Here is a 22,867-nt window from a genome sequence, read left to right as displayed (position 1 = left end):
TCAGTGGAGCCGGCAGCCAGAGGACGCCTCCCTCCGGATTCTCGCCTTCAGCCTCTTCAGGCCGCTGTGCTCTGGGTCCAACAGGAGGCCGGCCTCAGCCGCTGTCCAGGCCTCACTGTAGCGTTGCTCAACCAGGCAACACCGTGCCTGGCACAAGAGTATGTGGGTGGCTGGAGCCCGGCCTGGCCGCTCCCACAGGCTGCTCTGGGCCTGGGTGGGTGCCAGATGGAGGGCCTGGGCGAAGGCCCCCGCAGCTGCAGCCTCATCCCCTAGACCCAACAGTAGGCGGCCCCGGGAGCAAAAGTCCTCCACTTGTGTCTGGAGGTCGCTGTCCCTCGAGCCCTCTCGGAGCACGTGGTCTAGGTCCCCAAGTGCCCGGCTAAACTCCTGCAGCTCGGCCAGGCAAGTGGCCCGACGGCGCAGGTGACAGGTGCTGCTGCCGCCCGCCAGGATGGCCAGTGAGCAGTAGCCCAGCGCCTGGCAGGGCTGTCCCAAGTTCAGGAGGGTGTCAGCTTCCTGGACTGCGGCCTGCACAGAGGGGATGGAGGGAGGGAGGTCAGGCCGTCCCCTCCGAGCCCTGCACAGCCAGCTGCTGCTCGCTCCCCCATGAAGATGCTGTCTGCTTCTTCTGGGGGGTAGTGTATGGAGGCACAGGGCAGTGACCAGCCCCTTGCAATCCCTTCACCCTGCTTGGGTGTCCTCCTGCTTCTCACAGCCCTACTGTCCCACCTGCAGTCCCAGCTCCTCTTACCTGGGTGACCTCCTCTCTTCCCTCTGCTCCTCCCCCTCTGATGGGGCCTCGGCCAGCCTCCCCCCTGCTCTACATGGCTGCCCAGCCCCAGGACAACAGCGAATGCCCTTCTGCCCAGCCTGTTCCTGGAGCCCCTTCCTGGACCCCTGATCAGAAAGGCAGGGTCTGCTCTGTGCTAGCGCTCTTCTCACTTCACTAACCAACTAGCCGCTCCTGCAGGCCTAGTGGAGCCAGAGTCAAGGCCAGGGAGACTCTCTCCAGGTGCCCCTGGTGTGTCCAGGAAGGCTGTGGTGGTCTCACCCTCTGCCCCATGGATGCAGCAGGGCAGGGCCAGAGGTCAGAGGGCGCTGTCCATCCTAGCACTCTTTCCCTGGGGACTGCTGGACTGAGGCCCCGGCCATCCCTGTCTGGGTGGAGCAGCTCCAAGGGCCAACGCCACCCCTCTGCCCCTCAGGCTCACTTTCCTTTTCTGAGTGTGGCGGAAGCCCACTCTTCAAACCTGCCAAAATGCCTTACCTCCCCTCGCCAACTGCCCCGGATAAATCCGCTTGCCTCCCTTGGCTCCTCCTGCTCTCAAGAACCCCCAGTGGCTCCCCAAGGCCTGATGGGGAACAAACCAGACACTGCCTCTCCCGCTGTCCCTCCCTCTCCCATGCAGCCAGGTGATACCAACGCCCCCGACCCCCCCCCCGACCCCCCCGCCTGTCCCCAGGAAAGCACAGTGCACCCAGCAGGTGAGCGCGTGGTTTTGTCTTCCCGGCCGTGCCACAGAGGATCTGCGACTCGGTGCAGCGCCCTCTCTACCGGGGAGGTCAAGAGCATCAGCAAGAGAGTCAAACCCTCGCGAGGCCCAGGGCAAGTATTCCACCTCTTCTTGCTTCACCTACGGGTTCTGCGAAATAGGGGTGGAAAGTGACAAGGCGCCACCAACCGCGCAGGCGTAGTACCGCCGGAAACGGGGCGCCACTACTTCCGTCTTACTTCCGGATTGGCCCGCGTCGCCCAGCAACGGCCCAGCGTTTCACGAATTCTAGCAGCCGCGAAACCCGTCTCCAGGCGGCCAGGCCCAGTGTTCATCTCCCTGCCCAGCCTTTCTAAGAACTCAAAGACCCACCTTTGCCCAGCCCTGCCTTGTGAACTCCGAGACCTCAACCTAGCTCCCTTCTCCTAGCTCATAGCCCTCCTCCTCTTCCTCTGGGCTCTGAGACTCTAGCCCAGGACCCGTCTCTGAGATCTCTGGGCTTCGCAGCCGCCAAACCGGTTCTTGGTCCTGATAACGCACTCCTTGGTCGGCTCAGGGCTTCCTTGATATGTTCTTTGACTTCCCTTGTAGCTCAACTGGTAAAGAATCTGCCTGCAATGCGAGAGACTTGGGTTTGATCCCTGGGTTGGGAAGATCCTCTGGAGAAGGGAAAGGCTACCCACTCCAGTATTCTGGCCTGGAGAATTCAGTCCATGGGGTCGCAAAGAGAGCAAAGACACGACTGAGCGACTTTCAGTATCAGTTTTGGTCTGCTCAGCCCTACAAGGGCTGCCCCCCTACATTGCCCATGGCTCCCTTAGCTCTTTCTGTTCCTAATGCCCATCCAGCCAACTTCCATACTAACCCCTTGTTGAAACCCCTTGTGTGGTTCTGTTTTCCTGATGGACCTGGAGTGACAGAGCCTGTGGAAGCATAAAGAGGTGAAATTCTTGCCCCGGGTCGTGCAGGGGCTCTTGACTGGTCTGCTGATGCTCTTGGCTTCTACCGCCTACTGGTCTCTTCAGTGCCCACCCCGTCCCCTGCTTCCTCAAAAAAATAAAAATAAGGTTAAATCCAGCCACTGCAGGGAAATCCATTCTGCTGTCTGCCTTCCCCTAGTCCGCCTCCTGTACCTGCCTGGCTGCTGCTGCCTCCGCAGGTGACGGGAGGGGCCTTTCCCTCTGTCCCCACCCTGAGCCTCTCTTCATGCCCCTTCTCCTGCACTCCACACTAGCTGCATTTTGATCACCTGATTCTTGAACACTCCCAATTCTTTCCTGCCTCCAGTCTTTTGCCTTGGCCTCTGTATTGCCATGGCAATCTCACCTCCAGAGCTGCCTCATAACCCCACTGCCCTGTCTCATGGTCTTCCTATACTTTCACCCTCTGAAGTGAACCCCCCCACCCCCGCCAACCCCCAACACAGTGGTACGTCCCTGGGATGCGAGGGCCATGGTGCTGGCAGTGGCTCCACCCAGGGCCTGATGGAATGTGCTCTTACCTTCTCGTCAAATGAGCAGCTGAAGGAAAAATCCCCTACCCAGACAGCCCCAGCCCAACATTCCTTCAGGGTCCCTTTCGGTTCACTAAAGGTTCACCTGCTTGCTCTCTGGACGGACGACCCTCACCTGGCCTGACCAGGGGGTTGGGGCAGGGTTCCAATGAGGGCCAAGTGTTCCTACCTGCCTCAATCTGGCTCTGAAGATGCCGTCCCCTCCCTCTTCTCAACCCGGAGTCAGCTTATATGTTTCACACAAAGAAGACACCCTGGGGGTGTCAGGGCTTGAGCTGGCCAGACCTAGGTGCCTTCTCCTGATCAAGTACAGGGGGCTTGCAGTGCTGCCCAGGGCCCTGGGCCTGGGGGTCTCACACCTCAGGTGCTGGAGAGGGGCTGGGCTGGGGACTCCGAGGGGTGCTGTTGCCCACCTGGGTGAGGCTCTGCCGCTCTGAAGCCTCCAGGAGACACAGCAGGAAGCCGAGGTCCTGGGCATCCGTCTCTGCAAGGCACTGCAGGTCCTGTGCAGCGGCCACCACATCCCCCTTCTTGAGCCGGAGCAGCCCACGCCGGGCGCGAGCTGCCTCTGATGGAGGGGTGAGGTGCAGGACTTTTTGCAGATGGGCACCGGCCTCCTCAAAGCTGCCTGCCAGGGATTGGGGAAGGACAGTCACGGTGGGGCTGGGGTGGTGGTGGGGGGCGGGGGGACACTAGGAAGCTCACTATAGCATTTCTTGTTCAACGTTGGCTCTGGGAGTGGCTGGTTAATGGAAGGCCTTAGTCCCAGAAGGAAGGAGCAGGGAACAGAGGGGCAAAGTGACACCTTTCACCTGATGACTGAGCCCCCCACCAAGGGGGTGTCATTAAACTCTATGACCTCCAGGTGGAGCAGCAGGACTTGGTGTTCCCTCACCATGGTCACTGCAAGGACTGCTTTCTCTCCTGAGTAGGGCTGCATGGGATCAGAGCAGCCTCTGGGGTCCCCAAAGGCCTTGGTGGGGGTACCTCATAGGCTTGGAAGTGATGACATGCCCGGGAAATGCAGGTTTCAGAGAGAGCTTCCTGTTCAATTTAGTGCAGGATTTTGCAGTAAAGACTGATGTTTTGGTACATGTGGGCCTAAGACAGTCTCACCCAGAACAGGGCAGTCTGTAAACATCTGAATAAATGCATGAGTTAAAGAGGAGGCCTAAGCATCTGAGCCTTTAACAAAACCCCATATCACGGCTTCATCGCATCTCCCGGTAGACAAAGTTGCACAGGGGACCCACATGGGAACAGGTCACAAGTTCTGAGACTCAGGGTGGGAGATACCTTAGATGCTACTGAGTCCACCAATGGGTCTCTTTCTCCCATTTTACAGAAAAGAGTCCAGGATGGGAGAAGTAGGGACGATGCTCACGTCCCGTGTCTGGGCAGACACATACCCATTGCAGCGAGCGCATCTGCCAGAAGCATGTGCCAGAGGGGCTGCCTGGCATCAATTTCAATCAGTGCCTTCCCCGCAGCCAGGAGGTTCTGGGCATCCTTGTCACTGAGGCGGGCCCCTGTGTCCGGAAGCTGACTCAGGAGGGTCCGGCAGCGGGAGGAGAGGCTCTGGGTGATGAGGGCCTGGGCCTCTGGCTTCAGAGAGCGGATCTCGGGAACTGCAGTTCTTGGGCTGAGCCTCAGAGCGGAGAGGATGTCGTCCACAGCCTCCTGCAAGGGGAGGAGGGCAGGATGGGTGGCAGAAGTCATCCCATGTTTGTTATGTTCCTCTCAGTGCCCTAGTGTTGGGGACACCAGAACGGGCAGATGGCCTGGTCCCTGCCCTTTCACCATGGGGTGGGGGTCAGTCAACAGGAGGGCCTGCAGGGTGAGCTGTCAAGGCAGCATGTGGCGAAGTTATAGCAATGGTATCAGAGTTCTGGACAGGGGTGATGGTCTGGAGCCCCAGAAGGGCCATGCTGATCAAGAACCCACTATGGCACAGAGTGGGGCTTGGGCTGGCAGCAAAAGGGCCAGAGGCCAGGGGCTGAGACTGTAGCTCGGAGATGAGGAGGGGAAGAGGAGTCTGGAGGCCCTGATGGTGCTGTGGAAGCATATGAGGTCCGGGGAGGCTGGGCCCTCTAGGAGAGCCTTGACCCTGGTGAGTCATTTGCATCTGACCTCTGACCTGGCCAAGAGTCAGGAGCCATGAAACCACCCTCCTCCGGTCCATCCTCCTGTTGGTTTTCTACTTGTCCTCTCCTTTGTACTTTGCTGTCTTTTCGCCTCCTTTTCTACCTTTTAGGTTAACGGAAAAGGTTTATTATTTTATGTTAGTTTCTCCTTTAACCACTTCAACTCTGCCTCTTTTTGGGAATTTCCTGACTGCCCCGTGGTTAGGACTCTACATTCTACTTCAGAGGGCACAGGTTTGATCTCTGGTCAGGGAACTACGATCCTGCAAGCTGCGCTGTGGCCAAAACAAAAACACAACACAACAAAACAAGAAACTCTGCCTCTCTCTAACATTTTCTAGCTGTTGTCCTATAGGTTACAAAGTCGCTCGCTCAGTTGCTCAGTCATGTCCGATTCTTTTGACCCTATGGACTGTGTCACCAGCCAGGCTGCTCTGTCCATGGGGTTTTTCAGGCAAGAATACTGGAGTGGCCTGCCATTTCTTCCTCCAGGGGATCTTCTCGACCCAGGGATTGAACCCGCGTTTCCTGCATTTCCTGCATTGGCCACTGAGCCACCTGGGAAGCCATAGGTACAAAATGTGTCTCTAGAAATGCCATCCCATTGTCTTCTGGCTTCCATCGTTTCTATGAAAAGTCAGTCATTGCTCATACTGCTCCTCTGTTGCTCAGTTATCTCCGACTCTGCAACCCCATGGACTGCAGCACACCAGACTTCCCTGTCCTTCACTACATCCTGGAGTTTGCTCAAAGTCATGTCTATTGAGTTGGACTGTTACTGTTGTTCTACTATAATTTCTTTTTCTCTCTGGCTGCCTTGAATATGTTCTGTTTATCTTTTGTTTTCAGAAATTTGATCAAGGTGTGCCCAAGTGTGGTTCTTTTTGTGTTTATCATCTTGGGATTTGTTAAGCTTCTTGTAAAATTTTTGGGCATTATTTCTTCAAATACTTTTACAACAACATATACATGTATTAATATAAATACATGTACATATATTTGTCCCATTGTTTCTCCTCTGTGACTATAGTTATACATATGTTGGACGGCTTGGTGTCATCCCAGAGGTCACTGAAGCTCCCTTCATTAAGAAGAAAATGGTTTCCCCCACTCTGTTCTTCAGACTGGATAATTTCTACTGGTCCATCCTTAATTTTACTAACCTTTTCTTTGGCAGTTTCCAACCAGCTGTTAAGCCCATCTGGTAAATTAAAAATTTTGGATACACATTTCAGCTCCAGAATTTCCACTTGATTGTTCTCTATAGTTTCTGTTTCTCTGCTATGATTTTTCATCTGTTTACTCATTATGAAAAGTTTTCCTTGATGTTCTTCACATGTTTATAATCCCTGTTTTAACACCCTCATCTATTAATTTCAGGAGAAGGCAATGGCAACCCACTCCAGTACTCTTGCCTGGAAAAGCCCATGGACGGATGAGCTTGGTAGGGTGCAGTCCACGGGGTTGCTAAGAGTCGGACACGACTAAGTGACTTCACTTTTACTTTTCACTTTCATGCTTTGGAGAAGGAAATGGCAGCCCACTCCAGTGTTCATGCCTGGAGAATCCCAGGGATGGGGGAGCCTGCTGGGCTGCCGTCTATGGGGGTCACACAGAGTCGGACACGACTGAAGTGACTTAGCAGCAGCAGCAGCTATTAATTTCAACATTTGCACCATCTCAAGTTCTGTTTCTATTGAGTACTTAGTTTTCCCATTATTGGTCACATTTCCTGGTTCTCTGTGTGTTCAGCAGTTTTTTGATTTTGGGCTGGAAGTTGTGGATATACATAGCAGAGGCTGGACTATGTCACCATCTCATAAAGGAGGTTGTGTTTCATTCTGGTGGCTCATTTTGGTTCTGTTAGATTTGGTTTTGTTCCTTGTGAGGGCAGATCCATTTCAGTTTTGAACTTGGTCCTAAAATATCACCTTGACTTGGCCTCCCTTGTGGCTCAGTGGTAAAAAAAATCTGCCTGTCAAGCAGGAGACATTGATTCGATCCCTGGGTTTGGAAGGTACCGTGAAGAAGGAAATGGCCACACACTCCAGTATTCTCACCTGGGAAATCCCATGGACAGAGGAGCCTGGCGGGCCACAGTTCATTGGGTCACAAGAGTCGGACATGACTGAAGTGACTAAAAACATGATCTTTACTTAGGACATGGTCTCAGCTGAGTGCCTAAGGTATTCAGAAAAGTCTCTCCTCTGGTGGGGTCAGGATTCCAACATCTCCTGCCACCTGTGAGCTCTGTGGGGCCCCTGCATGTGCAGATCAGCTCAGACAAGAACCCACATGAAATCCCATGAAGACTTCTCCCCTCTGCATAGCCCCTGTTTCTCCATTGCCCTTCGCTGCAAATTTCAGCTACTGCACCAGCCAGGAATCCCAGGCTCTGCCTCCTCAGCTCAGCAAGCCGACTGCCCCACCTCCTGGCGAGTAACAGGAAAGGCTCCCCAGGCAGAAAGTCAGGTTATTGTGGGGCTCCCCTGGGTTCCCCTTTTATGGTTTCCCTTCTCTCAGGGATGGCAGGTCTTCACTGTCTGTTGTCCAGGGCCTGAAGACAGTTGTCATGTATTGTATCTAGGTGTTTTGTTTTCAAAAGCCCAGTATCTATTACCTCTTCTAGACACACTCTTTTAAAGTTCAGGAACAGGGTTCTCCTGGAGCAAGTGTGTGGGGGACAAGGTCTTAGAGAGACAGAGTCCTTAGATGGCTGGATGAAAGTATGGTCCTCTCTAACCCTCCCTAGACCGTGACCTGGATCCTACCTGACCCTGGTGATGGCCAGTGGTAAACCTACTGGCTGGTTACCTTTGCAAGGAAAAAGTCCAATTCTGTGCTGGCTCATGGGAATTCTGGCTACCACCCATGGAGCCCTCACTGAGGACCAGGCACCAGGCTGAATGGGGCTTCCCAGGGGGCGCAGTTGTAAGGAATCTACCTGCCAATGCAGGAGACACAAGAGATGTGGATTTGACCCCTGGGTCACGAAAGTCCCCTGGAGTAGGATATGGCAACTCACTACAGTATTCTTGCTTGGAAAATTCCATGAACAGAGGAACATGGCAGACTACAGTCCATAGGGTCTCAAAGAGTCGGACATGGCTGAGCACACTCACATGCACCAGGCTGAGTATCTGACAGCCTTGAATAAGCACTTCCACCTCAAGGCTGAGGATCTGATGACCTTGAACAAGCACCCCCCGCCCCCATTTTACTGATGTTGAAACAAAGCTCAGAGATGTTTCAGGATTTGCTCAGAAAGTTAGAGGTGGGGGAGAAGGGTTCTGGATTCTGGACCCTCGCAGGCTGACTCAGAGCTTCTCTCTTAGTGAAAGGCTGGAGGGCTTGTGGGCATTTGGCCTCAGCCCATCTCCAGGAGGAGGAAGTTCGGGGGGCACAAGGTGGGGTAGCCTCTGCTTAGAACTGTTTCTGAGGCACCTCTCAGAGGAGCTGCTGGCATGTCGGGAGCACCCAGGGGTGGGGTTCCTCCTGGCTGAATCCCGTCTCTGAGAACCCAGGTGCTTTCCCAGCACAGGAAGGGGCCTGCAGAGGGCTGGGTTCCCAACCACACGTGCGTGCCCAGGCTGGAACAGACACCAGGTGCCAGTGGCCTCAGGGGAAACGCGATACCCTGGCAGGCAGAAGCACCGTCTGGAGATGCTTTCATTCCAGTGGTATCTTGGATGGATCACTTTTCCTTGTCTTCTGGGACCCCAGTCCTTAAGGAATTCAGAAATCTGGCAGGCTGGTTACCTCTGGGCTGTACTTTGACCCAGAGAAGCATCAGAGCAGACAGTTGGTTTCCGTTTCTCACCCATGACATCACACTTGGCTGCAAAGCGCCCTTATCCAGGGCTGTTTGGCTGCGGCTGCCTCTGAACACATCTTCTCTGTGGAAAGTACCTGCCCTGGGCCTGGCAGTGGACTACCTCCCACCTCTGCCCCTGCATGCCAACCACCCAAAACCACAGGTCCTGTATAGACAGCTTAGGGTGGCACCCAAGAGGCAGCCAAGGTCTCTTTACTCTAAGGTGGGGTCCCCCAGTAAGCCCGAGGCTTTGCATATCTATCCACACTGATGGATGCTGGGAGCACAGGGACTCTTCAGATGAGAGCGAAAGGCTACCTGAAACCAGGGATGTGATGGTGAGGCTCCGTGAGCCCCAGAGTGGGCGGGGTTTGGATGCATGTGTCGCACTCGATGCCTGGCCCTGCGTCCTCTCTCCTGGGGGGCTGAGAAGGAGCGCAGTACCTCTCCTGAGCACCACCATCTGCCCTGCCCCAAGTGGGGAGCGTGGGGCTGGTACCTTCTGCTCATCCAAGGCCAGGTGCAGGAGTGCCCGGCCACACAGTGCCTGTGCGTTACCCGGCTCAGTCCTCAGCACGGAGGTGAAGTCGAACATGGCCGTCTTCTTCTGGCCCAGGAAGCCGTAACAGCGGGCTCGGGCAAGCAGGGACTCAGTGGCCTGATTTCCTGAAGGAAGGGGGCATGGCGTCAGGATGTGACCTCTGCCGGGCACAGCCAGGTTCAGCATGTATGCCCTCACCCAGCAGTTTCTGCACCCACCCTGGTGCCCAAAGGGTTGGGGGAAGGGGTGCACCAGCTCTGGGGTCACCTGGGGAGCTCACAGACTGCTGGGCACCAAGACACTCTGGGGAGCAGTCTGGATTGGGCTGGGGGCCCTGGCTGTGGAACACAGCCTGGCTCTGGGAGCCCAACCCAGATGAGTGGTGTCTGGGAGAGTTGGTGGACAGTCAGAGGGGGCTTCCTAGAAGAGGGGGCACTGCAGCTGCATCTGAGATGAGATGAGGAGAGGTACAAGAGGGGAAGGATCTGAGCAGCTGGTCATGGAATGGCTGCAGGCGTGAAAGTGCCAGCCTGGTCCCCCTACCCTCAGGGTCTGGATGAGTGGTATGGAGCCCAGGATACAGGGGAGGGTCCCAGCTCAGGCCCCAGCTGGCTGGGCCCTCTTCTAGGCCTTAGCATGAAGGTGACCAGGGGTCATGAAACACTTGTGAACCAAGAATGTGCTCAGACCGCTGGTGCCTGACAACACCCCTTTTCCACATGGCACAGGCTCCCCTTATCCCCAGGTACCTGGCAGAATGGAGGTGGGAGGAGGGGGGCAGGCTCTTACCTGAGGCAAAGATGGCCAGAGAGAGGTAGGCGATGGCCTCCCTGGTGTGGGCCCCGCCCTCGGCCCCTCCCGGTCGTGCCCGCAGGATGGCCAGGGCCCTCGCATGGCAGTGGCCCCAGAGCAGCTGCCGGTCCTCGTGACAGAAGACGGCCAGGGTGGACTGGAGGCAGGCCGTGTCCCCGGACTGGACCACCTTCTTCACCAGCTGCAAGGGAAGGGGTGTCACCATTGGGTCCTGTCTGAGGCCCGCCCAGACAGCTCCATCCCCATCCTCCGCGCAGGAGAGTGGCTCAGGGAAGCGGCCTGCAGGGGCGTGGCAGGCGAAGGCGTGGCTCATGGGGGCGTGGCTCTTGGGGGAGGGACTTTGGGCTGGGGTGGTGGTGGTGGTCTTAGCCTTCTTGAGCCGCATCATCCTCCTTCATTACCGGCAGGCAGAGATCTGGTCTTACGGACCTGTGCAAGGCAGGTCTGAGAAGTTCAGGAAAAGAGGGCTTTCAAGCTAATAAAGTGACAGAGGCCCAGGGAGTCCTTCAGAAGGCACCAGGAGGGACCCTGGGACCTGTCCCTGCTCTGTGCGGAGTGAGTAGGGAGGGGGCGGGACATAACTTCATAGAGACCCACCGGATGCTGCCTCTGCCCCCTGCACATGTGTGGACGCCGGTCCCAGAGCAGGACAGGCAGGACCCAGAGCATCCTTCCCTCCCACCCTTACGGCCCAACTCAGGGCGACCAGAGCCCAAAACAGGCCAGAGTGGAAGAAGGAGGCTGACAGGTTCCACAGCCCTGCCCCAAAGTCTGACATCTCTTCCCTGGATACATGATCTTCTGCCCTCACAGGACCTGAGGGAGGCAAAGTCACACTGCTCCTGGGAGCAGAGTGGTCTCTGAGGGAGGAGAGCAGGGCTGGAGAGTCTGGGGGCTCCTCCACCCTGGGACAGGGTCACCAGCAAGCCTAGTTCACTTGGGAGATTTGGGACTAAGCTCCGCTGACACTCAGCTTGTGGCTTTTTCTTCGTAACAACAAAAGCAAATGCAGAGCACTACTGGATGCTGGAGGTCGGCTGGGCCCTGGGGTGCCTGCTGCAGCTAATTCTCGTGAGAACCTGAAAGGCCAGGGTACAGTTGGGGAGACTGAGGGGTCAGAGAGGTGAGGACCTGCTGGAGGTGGCAGAACTGGGGCTGAGGCAAGCTGTGCCTGGGACCAGGTGGGGCTGGGACAAGTCTGGGTGCAGGATGTTGAATGAGGGGTCAGTGGGGGCCTGCTACCCTCCACAGCACTGTGCCCTGTGTTGAGCTGCCCTACTGTGGCCTGCTGGGGCCCTCTCGCCTGGTTGGCATCGTAGGAGAATCCCCTCCGGAGCTGCAGCAGGGCCAGCCGCACCAGCACAGGGGCCGCCTGAGGCCTCCGGGAGAGGGCTGCCAGCAGGGCCTTGTGGGCGTCGTCCAGGCGGCCCAGGCGATACAGGGCGTCAGCTGCCAGGAGGCGCGAAACCTCATCCTCTGTGTCCAGTTCCATCAGGAGTGTGGCCAGCTGGTGCACGCCGCGCGCATCCCTGTGAAGAGAGCAGCTGGGGGAGAGCTGACCCTTCCCTACACCCTGTTCATCTGCCCAGGAGGTGGGCTGCAGGCAAATCCTACTTCCTGCACCTTGTCCAGGCAGCTCCCTTCCTGCTGCATCTCAGAGACCAGGTTTCTGTTGGAGGGTGCCTGCTCACTGGCCGCAGAGCCTGGAGCTGCCCTTTCTGACCCTCTCTGACCCTCTCCCGGCCTATGGGGCAGGCATTTCACAGATGAGGAAGTGAGGCTGTATGCTGACCCCCAGCCCACTTTGCCCTAGTTTTCTTTTCTGCAAAAACAGGTTAACAGTGTTGGCCTTGCAGGGCTCAGGTGTGTGGTCCACAGAGCTAGATAACACACAGGCTGCACTTGGAATGACCCCGGGGCCCTCTTGGGAATGAGCTTGAGCTCCTATTGGGACACAGCTGGAGCCTGGAATTGACAGTTCCCAAGAGACAGATATAATGGGCTCCAAATCTCCTACAAGAAAATTCCTCCTCACCAGCAAATCAAAGAGATGCAAATGAAGGAACTGGGGCTGAGGAAGCCAGTGTGTGTGTGTGTGTGTGTGTTTGTGTGTGTGTGTGGTGTAGGGATGAGGATGCTGACATCAAACATACCAGGACCCCCAGCTCAGTGTTGTTAGTTTTGCTAAAACACCTTTTCACCACCTCCCAGCAACCAGAGAAATGCCAATCAAAACATCTGCAGGTTTACCTACTGGGCTGCCGAAAAAATTTGCAGAAGGAGTGTCAGGGCTGGAGTTGTGGCCTGATTAGCAGGTGGACAGCTCCAAGGTCAAGGGCCTCACAGGGAGCTGTGCCCTCTGACCCCATAGCTCAGCTTCTGTTGAATCTTTAGGGCAGACTAGTCCAAGACTGGATGTTACCTGGGTAGCATTATAACTAAGAGCAGAGGAGCTGGGAATACCTGAAGCCCTGATGAGTTCACAGGATGAGCTACCAGGCTGTCTGAGAAAGGTACGTAGCAGCAGAAGAAATGTTCATGATCCACAGGCTCAGTAGTGAGTAAAAACGTGGATTATATTTGCATATTGAGCACAAATTCAGTTTTGTGAAGTCTATTTTATATGGACAAAGAGAAACAAGGGAATGCAAACAGTGGGATGCTGGCTAAGTTCTGTTCTTTTTCATTTCCATTTTTGAGTTTCTAATTTTCTAAGTGCATAATATATCTGCACTTTGGGACCAAGGGTCCAAGATCTGTGCCCCAGGACTAAACCCCCACCAGTGCCTTAGGGAAATCACCCAGCAACTCCCTGCCTCGGTTTGCTCATCTATAAATTAGTACTGCACACACCCTGACTACCTTGGAGCAGACCGGAATGAAGCAGCAGCCCCAGGAGTATGTGCGGGACTAGTGTTTACCCTTCCTGCATAGCGCTGCTGTCTGTCTCCGCGGCCTTAGTCCGGCGGCCCCGCCAGCTCTTGGGTCCTGGCTCTGGCCTCCCCTGCAGCATCTTGCGACCCTCTTCGCGCAGCACGGTCAGCAGCAGCCCCCGTTGGTTCCAGGGCACGTAGGTCTTGGTGACAAGCAGAGTTTCCTCGGGGCCTAGGCGGCAGGCGGTAACGTAGTCCAGTGCCCCCAGGAAGGCGTTGCCCGCCAGCACTCGCAGCAGTCCGCGGCCGCACAGGGCGCGCACGCAGCCGCTCAGGTGCGGCGGTCCCAGCTCCACCACTGCCTGGAAGTCCTCCTGGGCGCTCCCTGAGTCGCCAGAGTGTAGCGCGCAGAAGCCGCGCAGCGCCATCAGGGGCGCGCGGTCTCCGGCACGGTCCCCGGTGCGCGAGGGCCGCAGCAAGCGCTCGCACAGCGCGCGGGCGCCCGCCGTGTCCCCTGCCAGCAGCAGGCACTCAGCCAGTCGGGCGCCCAGCGCCGGGCGCGCCCCGGGCGGGGCGACCCGACACAGGACCCGGAGCGCGCGGGTCACCGGGACCAGCAGCTCACGGCCGGAGTCCTCGCGGAGCTCGGGGCGACTCCGCACGGTCTCCTGAAAGCGGGAGAAGCCCAGGTCCGCAGCCTCCTGCACTTGGGCGTGCAAGCGCTCCCGGTCCCCGGCGGAGAGCACGGCCTCGAACTGCCTCCGAGCGCCGGAGGGGCTCTCGCGGAAGGCCCGGTGCAGGTCCCGAAGCAGGTCTTGGGCCCCGCTGTCTAGGAAAAAGGTCGCTGCAGCGCGAGTGACCAACAGGGTGGCCAGACGCTCACCTGGGGAGAGAATAGAGGCGTTGGTCTGTCTGCTGGGCCATGTCCTCCCGGGGAGCCGCCTGTAGACTCCAACCCTCCAGTGGAGGACCCTCTGAAGCATCTCATGCCAAGCCCCTGGAGTCTCTCAGTGGCCAAGGACGCCGCATGAAGAGGATGAGGGCTGTCAGGAGGCTGGGAGCCCCTCAGACGGTTCCTGGCCTCTAGAACACAGCCTCAATAGTTGTGGCACACAGGCTTAGGTGCTCTGAGGCATGTGGGATCTTCCTGGTTCAGGGACTGAGCCTGTGTCTCCTGCATTGGCAGGTGGGTTCTTTACCGCTGAGCCACCAGGGAACCCCGGGGTCAATGTCTGTTGACTTCTTTATCTCCGGCATGTGGCTCGCCTTTTATTTTTGTTTCTTTGCATGTTTAGTAATTTTAAAAATTGTACCCTAGACATCTGGTTGATCTTTTGTAGAGACTCTGGGTTCAGTTATGTTTCTTTGAAGAGAACTGAATTTTGTTTTAGCAGGCAATGAGTGTTCATTGGAAGGACTGATGTTGAAGCTGAAACTCCAATACTTTGGCTACCTGATGCGAAGAGCTGACTCATTTGAAAAGACCCTGATGCTGGGAAAGATTGAAGGCAGGAGGAGAAGGGGATGACAGAGGATGAGACAGTTGGATGGCATCACTGACTCAATGGGAGATGAGTTTGAGTAGATTCTGGGAGTTGGTGATGGACAGGGAGGACTGGCGTGGTGTGGTCCACGGGGTCGTGAAGAGTCAGACATGACTGAGTGAGTGAACTGAAACTGGCTAGGATCAAACTCCAAATTCTGTCTTCTCAAGTGGGCAGCAGCTGAAAATCCCATTTAGTTCTTGCAGCTTCCAGCTGTTACTTTTTCAGGCCACCCAGTCTCTCTTGTGTGTGCAGGTCAGTGGACAGCCAAGGATTTAAGTGGATTTAATATACAGATTTAATCTCCTTGCAAAAAGACCAAACCAGTCATTCTTAAAGGAAATCAACCCTAAATATTCACTGGAAGGACTAATGCTGAAGCTGAAACTCCAATACTTTGACCACCTGATGGGAAGAGCTGACTCATTGGAAACGACCCTAATGCTGGGAAGGATTGAAGGCAAGAGAAGGGGATGACAGAGGATGAGGTGGTTGGATGGCATCACTGACTGGATGGACATGAGTTTGAGCAGGTTCTTGGAGTTAGTGATGGACAGGGAAGCCTGGTGTGCTGTATAGTCCATGGGGTCATGACTTAGTGACTGAACAATGAAAAACAGCAATACATGGATTTGGGGGTCTTATCTCTTTTCCTCCCTGAATGTGGCTCTCTCCTTTTTAGGATTTCCCCTCTAACTTTGCAACTACTTTTTTCATCCCTAGTTTCTGTTATATGACATCTCAAATGAGTAAAATGGCAACTTTCTGTCCTGCATGGATTGAGGAGTTGAAAAGCTGCAAAACTACAAATCTCACCCTCTATAGTCTTCATCTTTTAGGGTCAGTCTCTGGTTTCTGCCTGCATTTGGTCACTGTTGAACTGCCAAATATTTTCATTTTATATTTTGCCCCAATTTTATAATTATCTGTGGGATACACAGTTTAGTCCAGCCAGTTCAACATTATTGAAATCCAGAATCTTTTATTGTTAGATTAAAAAAATTTGACAATCTGGTGGTGAGGGGATATAACATGCTATAATGTTACCACTGTTGTTTTAATTTTCATTTTCCTGATTGCTGGTGAGGCTCATTTATTTAAAAATACTTTCCTGCCAATCTGGTGGGTAGAGAAAGTGGTATCTCATTGTTTTAATTTGCATTTGTATCATTACTATGATGTTGAATATTTTCCACATGTTTATTAGCCATCTGTGTTTTCTCTTTTGGGAAATGCATTTGCCAGTTCTTATACTGGATTTTTTCTCCCTTATGGATATGTAGGAATTCTGCAAATACTCTGGGTACTCATCTTTTATCCACTGAATATTTTGCAAATATTTTCTCTCTGTTGTGGATTGTCCTCTCATTTTCCACAATTATGGGCAAAATAGAAATTTAAAAATTTCAATTCAATCAAATGTATCAAATTTTTCTTTATTGTTTCCATTTCTTTTGCATCTTAAGAAGCCTAGCTGTACACAGAACCTTAAGATAGTCTCTCATATTTTCTTTTAGAAAATGTAAAGCTTAGCTGTTAACATAATTCACCTGGAATTTACTTTTTTCTTTGCATGATTTGAGGTAGAGAATCAGTACTATGCATTGAATCATGGTCCTCTTTTTTTCCCCTGTAGCTTTGCAACGCTCACTCTCATAGAGTAAGTTCCAGATAATTATAGGTCTGTTTCTGGCATCTCTAATTTGTTTTATTAGTTCATCTATTTCTTAAGCCAGTATCTTTCTGTATTGATTAGTATGCTGCTGCTAAGTCACTTCAGTTGTGTCCGACTCTGTGCGACCCCACAGACGGCAGTCCACCAGGCTCCCCTGTCCCTGGGATTCTCCAAGCAAGACCACTGGAGTGGGTTGCCATTTCCTTCTCCAATGCATGAAAGTGAAAAGTGAAAGTGAAGTCACTCAGTCGTGTCCGACTCTTCGCAACCCCAGGACTGCAGCCGTATAGCTTTGTATTAACTGGTAGAGAAAATCCTATACCACTGTCTTCTTCTCCATCTTCTCCCCTCCCCGCTCCCCTTCTCTTTCTGCTCTTACTCCTTCTTCTTTTTCTTGTCTATTATTGGCCCTTTGCTCTTCTTCTATCTTATCAAATATTTCTATCAGTAGACATTGGCTATCTCTCTGCTTACAGAGGCATTATTTATTCTCTTTTAATAATTTTTTACAGTGTTCTCCATAAAGTCATATGACTCATTGAAATAAATTATTTTCTTATGCTACAGTAAAAGGTGTACTTTAAAACCATTAAGCTCCTATTCATTGTTGGTGTCTGTAAACATAAATACTTTTTGTATCTCCTGTTAAATTCTACTCCTATATCTAATACATTTTTGTTGTTTCTATTGGGTTTTCTACATAGCTAATCATATTGTCTGAAATAATGGTTGCTTTATCTCTTTCTTTCTAGACTTACTATTTCCCCTTATTGCATTGGCTGGCATCTCTAGTGCAGTGATGTGTAAATGGGGAAGTGGGCAGGCACCACATTCTTGGTTCTAAAATATCACCATTAAGTATGATATTTTGGTAGGTTTTGATAGATTTTATCTTTCCCAATTAAGTAAGTTTTCTTCTATTCCTGGTTGTTTAAATTTTGGAGATGTTAAATATTATACAATACTTTCCCCTAATTTATTCCCTAATTTCTTTTTTCTTCCATTAATGAATGTTGTAAATTATATTATTATGGAAACATAACCCTGTAAGTCCTGTATTATTTAAGTCAGTTTTGGTTAAAGGATGCATCAAAAGCCAATGCTAAGACTCAGTATGCAGTTGTTACTATTGCTGTGTAACAAATCGCCACAAAACCTAGTGACTTAAAGCAACAACTGTTTTCTATTTGCCATGATTCTTCTTCAATTTGGGCTGAACTGGCAGTTCTGTTGGTCTTGTCGGGGGTCACTTCTGCGGCTGAAGCCATCTGGTGGCTTGACTGGGTAGGCAGGTGTAAGGTGGCCTCACTCACATGTCTGGGGTTTTGGTGTTGGCCATGGGCTGAGCCTCCCTCCTGGTGTGTGCCTTCGTGATTCGCTAGTTACCTTCCATGCATGGCACTGGGGAGGTTCCAGGAGGATGGAGATGGAGCCTGGCTTCCAGAACGACACAGCATCACTTCCACAGTTTTCTGCTGGTCCCAGCTAATCTCAAGGCCAAGCCAGCTCTGTTTCCATGCTGGGTGAACCATGGCTATGTCTCTCACCTACCCCAGTAGTTCTTAATGAGGAATCTTGAACAAACAGGAGACGGCTGCTGGGGACTTTCCAAAGATAAGCAGCCAGGGAACTGCGACCCCTGGGAGACGTGACTCTTGCTCTGTGTCTTGTCCTCATGCGTTGAGTGTCTGTATTGTTGCTGTTGTTCAGTCGCTAAGCCTTGTCCAACTCTTTGTGACCCCCATGAACTGTAGCACGCCAGGCTCTCCTGTCCTTCACTCTCTCCCAGAGTTTGCTCAGATTCATGTCCATTGAATTGGTGATGCCATCCGGCCATCTCATCCTCTGTTGCCCCTGTCTCCTCCTGCCCTCAATCTTTCCCAGCATTAGGGTCTTTTCCAATGAGTTGGCTCTTCATATCAGGTGGCCATAGTATTGGAGCTTCAGCTTCAGTATCAGTCCTTCCAATGACTATTCAAGGTTGATTTCCTTTAGGATTGACTGGTTTGATCTCCTTGCAGTCCAAGGGACTCTCAAGAGTCTTCTCCAGCACTACTATTCCCTGTAACTCCACCCACTAAAAAGGACTGAAGATATTCCCAAATATGGAAGACTTTGTTCAATGTTTCCAGGGACTTTGGATAAGTAGCCTTGAGAATAGAATGCATTTGTTATAGGAATCTACATTTGTAAAAAGTCTGTTATAGCAAAACGTATTCATTCACCTAGTAAGCCGTGGTTGTCCGGGTGTGATAAGGTGGCTCCCAGTGACGGAAGTGATTTTGGGCTAATTAAGGTGGTGATTGTAGGGAAGGTTCTCCTGTCCATGTTAGAGACCAGGCAGGACAGACAGCTTCCTGCCATCTCTAGAGGGGTGGGGAGCAGAGTTTTTCTAGAACATATTCTTTGAGGCTGTGGCCTCCATTGGAGGTTGCGGATTTCTGTAGGGGCTCTGTTTTTTTGTGCTCAGTTGCTTCAGTCATGTCCAAATGTTTGCAACCCAGTAGACTGTAGCCTGCCAGGCTCCTCTGTCCATCGGATTTTCCAGGCAAGAATACTGCAGTGGGTTGTCATTTCCTTCTTCAGGGGGTCTTCCCAACTCAGGGATTGAATCCAGATCTCTGCACTGCAGGCGGATTCTTTACTCATTGAGCCACCAGGGAACACCAATACATCCAGGTTGTCACTGGTTCTTCTGACCAACTGGCTATAAATCAGAGGTTCCTCTGAACCCCTCTTTGTTTAGTGGCTCACTCTGTCCAACTCTTTGTGACTCCATGGTCTATAACCTGCCAGGCTCCTCTGTCCATGGAATGCTCCAGTCAAGAATACTGGAGTGGGTTGCCATGCACTCTTCCAGGGGATCTTCCTGACCCAGGGATGGAACCTGAATCTTCTGCATTGCAGAAGAGGCAATGCCTCAGGCGCCCACTGAGGCACCTGCAGGGGCTCTACTGGCCATTAAAGTGAAAGACTTGCCCCTCAACCCGGGAATTGCTGAACGACCCCAGCTCACAGGCCACTGTGTGTTTGTGCTTTGGGCACCAAGGGCCTCCTACTCAGGATTCTGTTGTGACTCTGTTGATAGTAGAAGGACTGCAGGGTGTCTGCTCTGGCATATTCCTAGAAAGAAATCTGCTCACTTTTCAGTTCTGTCTGGTTCCCGTCTCACCTTGGCATCACCAGGAGCCTCGCAGGCACACTGGACAGACATGCCCCGCCCCCTGTGCATGGATTTGGCAGAGGCAGCTCTTTATCTCATCTTATGTCATCACCCTGCGGGCTCCTGAGTTCCCTCCTTCTTCTTGTCCTCCTGTCCCGTTTGCTGGGTCCTCTTTTGTGGGGAGCAGTGTGGTGGCTAGTTAGGAGCATGGGAGGGCCACATTCCAGCCTCTTTGAACGCTCCATGTGCCCTTGCTGGCCCCATCGGCAGAGTGGCTATGCCTGCAGCCAGCTTCCAGTGGTGCTGTGCGGTGCCGTGCACAAATGCTTCTCACACCTGCACAATGGGTCCGCTCACTGAGCGGCAGCTCCTGGCCCCTGCCTCTAGGTGTCCAGCTGCCCCACTCTGTCCTGGGGGCTCTCCCGATCTGGACCATGACCATCAATCTCTTCCTAGTGTGGATGATCCCCAAACACCTTGAGACCATGACCTCGGGATCTCAAGGCTCATGTGTCCAGCTGCCTAACTACACATCCAATTGATGGACTCAAGGAACATTTTGGAAGAACTTAGTGGGTGATTGGAGCACTTAGTGGTGACACCATTTTCAGGGTTTGATACACAGTTTCACTGAATCTGCCCAGTAACCTTTAGAAGTGGGTATGACCACCACCCCCACATGTGCATAGGGAGGCCAGCGGGTGGCAGGGAGTTGGGAGTGGGGTGGCAGGCTGGTGTGTGGCTCCCGGGTGCTCCCAACCATGGCCCCACTACTTCCGGGCAGGAGTAGCATCTCAAACTGGGGGTGTCTCCATCCCTTGAGGCCCCCTTTCCTGTCCGCTCTTCTCTGTCCTCTGCCATCCAGCTGCTGAAGGTGAACTCTTAAGGATCCTTCCCTGTGCACCGACCCCCTGCCCACCCCATCACTACATCCGGCCAGTCTTAATCATTTCTGTCTCAGTGATGACTCAGACCTGGACCGCATCCAGCCTCTGGCAGTTTCTCTTCTCAGTCTGGCCCCCAGGGCATGTTCTGTGCACAGCAGACAGAGACTTGAAAAATGCAACTCAGAGCACCTCACTCCAGTTTAACATCTCCCTGACTTCTTGCTGCTCTGAGGAGAACATCCAAAGTCCTCAGCCAGAAGGCTTAGCCACGGCTACTGCCTTTAGAGCCTTCTGTTGCCCTCTGCCCCCACCCACCACTCCCTGCCAGCCATGCTGGATCCATTCAGTGGTATGGACACCCCAAGTTTTTTCTCACATCCTGCTTCTGCTGCCAATCCTTCAGTCTCAGCTCAAATGATGCCTCCTCCAAGAAGCCTTCCCTGACCAGCAGGCTAAAACAGCACCGTGCACAGTCGCACAGTGCTTTCTCAAAGCACAAATTTTCTTTCTTGGTGCTCTGTAAGGTCAGGGGCCTGTCCGTTTTGTCACTGTGGTGTCCCCAACGCCAGCACAACCCCCACCATAAGCAAGACTTAACCATGCAGTGAAGCGACAGCAGGAGCAACTTTTGACCTGGTCCTTGGTGGGTGTGGAGGGCATGCCTACCTTGGAGTCTGCAACCCGTTGGGGCGGCCTCCAGGGCCCGGCTGCAGGCTGCCCGGCAGTCCTCATACCTGCCATGCTGGAGAAGGGCTTCAGGCGACAGGGTGATGCTCCAGATGCCCCCAGGGTCCAGGGCTACAAGGAGTCCCTGGCAGTTGGTCACCTGTTGGCTGGCACCGTCCCCAGCCTCCTGATGCTCTGAGACGTAGTCCTGGAGGGCTCTGACCAGAGCAGGGAGGTAAGGCTGCTGATGCGTGTGAATGAAGGCCACGGTCCGATCAGCGCTCTTCACGAAGGCCTGGAGGTAGTCAGCCACCCCGGTGTGCACCTGTGTTCTGGACAGGACCCAGGCCAGGGCGCGGGTCAGCCGCAACTCCAGGCTCTGCTGGGAGTGGGCGTCCAGCAGGACCCCACAGCGCCGCACCACTTCCCCGTGGTGCCCGTGTGCCAACAGGCCAGCCAGGGAGTGCAGGGCCGCGACGGGGTGGTTGGGGCAGAGGGTAGCCAGGAAGGCGCAGGCCAGGGTCCCTGTCAGGGAGACCACCGCCATGCCGTCCCAGTGGATGGCTGGGATCTGGCTGTCACCTCGGCACCAGGCCTCTAGGGTGGCCACCACAGATGACCCCCGGGTCTCGGGCAGGGCGGCTCGGATGCTCCGCAGGGCCGAGGGAGCGTGGCAGCTGAAGGCAGCCAGATAGAAGGCGGTGGCCAGCGGGGTCTCCCCCAGGGCCAGGTGCTGGTCACCCTCTCGGCAGAGGCAGGCCACGAGCTCCTGGGCCGACATCACGCCCGCACCTCCGGTGGGCCCGTGTCCATCCTCACAGCACCTGGAGGGGGAGTATGGTTAGCGCATAGGTGGCCCACCTGGCCTACGGCCCCCCCCGTCCTGCTTCAGGGCTGCCCCCTGCCCCTTCCCACTGAGACCTCAGGGTCAGCGTGGAGCCCCCGAATGAAGACAAGGTGAATTCAGCCACCAAGGGGTGACTGGGGTGCCTGCCGCAGGCATCTCCGCCGGGCTGGGGCACATCTCCCAGGCCAGGCCCCCAGTCGCTGTTTGCCCACTCAGTGATCAACACTCAAGGGACATCTGACTTCTGAGTATCCACATGGGGAGGAATCGGGCAACCTGAGGGGTCAGGGACCTCTGGCCCTCACTCCAACTGCTGCCCCTCCTAGCACAGAGCCTTTCAGGAAGATGGGCCCTCCCAGCGCCAATCTGGGTCACACGGGCATTCCTACGCCTTCTCAGGGCTCTGAGTTTCCACTGACCTCCCAGCCTCAGGACCACAGCCCTGCCCACCTCCCACACCTGGGCAAGGTGGGGGGAGGGGGTGGTGCAGTTAGGGCTGGGGTGGTGAGGGGCACTTGGCCAGCTCTTGGGTGGGGTGGGGAGCCACACTGGTGAGGGGGGCAGTTCTTGAGGTCAGTTCCAGGACCAGTCCTGCAGAAGGCCTCTCTCTGCCACCAGACCTTCCCACCTGAAGAATGGCTCTCTGGCTGGGGATTTCTCTCCTGGTTCCCAAGTGCCTGCAAACAAGCCCCCTACCTAATGTTTGCTCTGTGACACACACCGAGACACAGACACACACCCGTGTGCACACACGCACGCACTCACATGCATATGCACACACACGGCACACACGCAGGTGGCTCCCAACGTGCACACCCGTTCACACTCGCCTGTGCTCCGAGGCTGTGCCGGGTGCGCGGGGAAGGAAAAGGCTCGCCACCCAGATTTGGGGGC

At 54.2% G+C, this 22,867-nt stretch overlaps 1 protein-coding gene across 1 annotated transcript; it reads right to left on the bottom strand.

Annotated features, from left to right (window-relative positions):
- On the bottom strand, positions 1-21,907 carry TTC34 (tetratricopeptide repeat domain 34). Its single transcript, XM_068985750.1, has 8 exons — positions 21,127-21,907; positions 13,240-14,074; positions 11,622-11,847; positions 10,295-10,499; positions 9,464-9,630; positions 4,416-4,686; positions 3,420-3,634; positions 1-528 (listed from the first exon to the last, which is right to left on the bottom strand). Exons 1-8 carry the CDS (start codon positions 21,905-21,907, stop codon positions 1-3), a joined length of 3,228 nt encoding a protein of 1,075 aa, XP_068841851.1.
- Positions 21,908-22,867: the final 960 nt, after the last annotated feature.

The sequence above is a fragment of the Capricornis sumatraensis genome, chromosome 14, assembly GCF_032405125.1.
Source record: "Capricornis sumatraensis isolate serow.1 chromosome 14, serow.2, whole genome shotgun sequence".
Lineage (NCBI taxonomy): Eukaryota > Metazoa > Chordata > Mammalia > Artiodactyla > Bovidae > Capricornis > Capricornis sumatraensis.
Note: the sequence above shows the minus strand (reverse complement) of the source record. Positions and strands in the feature narration are given on the sequence as shown.

What these genes read in the sequence shown, in the direction of transcription:
- TTC34 (XM_068985750.1), bottom strand. Translation starts at nt 21,907, where the DNA reads ATGTCGGCCCAGGAGCTCGTGGCCTGCCTCTGCCGAGAGGGTGACCAG. An exon ending in AGATGCGCTCGCTGCAATGG is followed by an intron (nt 3,635 to 4,415) that starts GTATGTGTCTGC and finishes AATCCCTGGCAG; the next exon opens with GCAGCTTTGAGGAGGCCGGT. An exon ending in AGCGGCAGAGCCTCACCCAG is followed by an intron (nt 529 to 3,419) that starts GTGGGCAACAGC and finishes CCCTCTGTGCAG; the next exon opens with GCCGCAGTCCAGGAAGCTGA.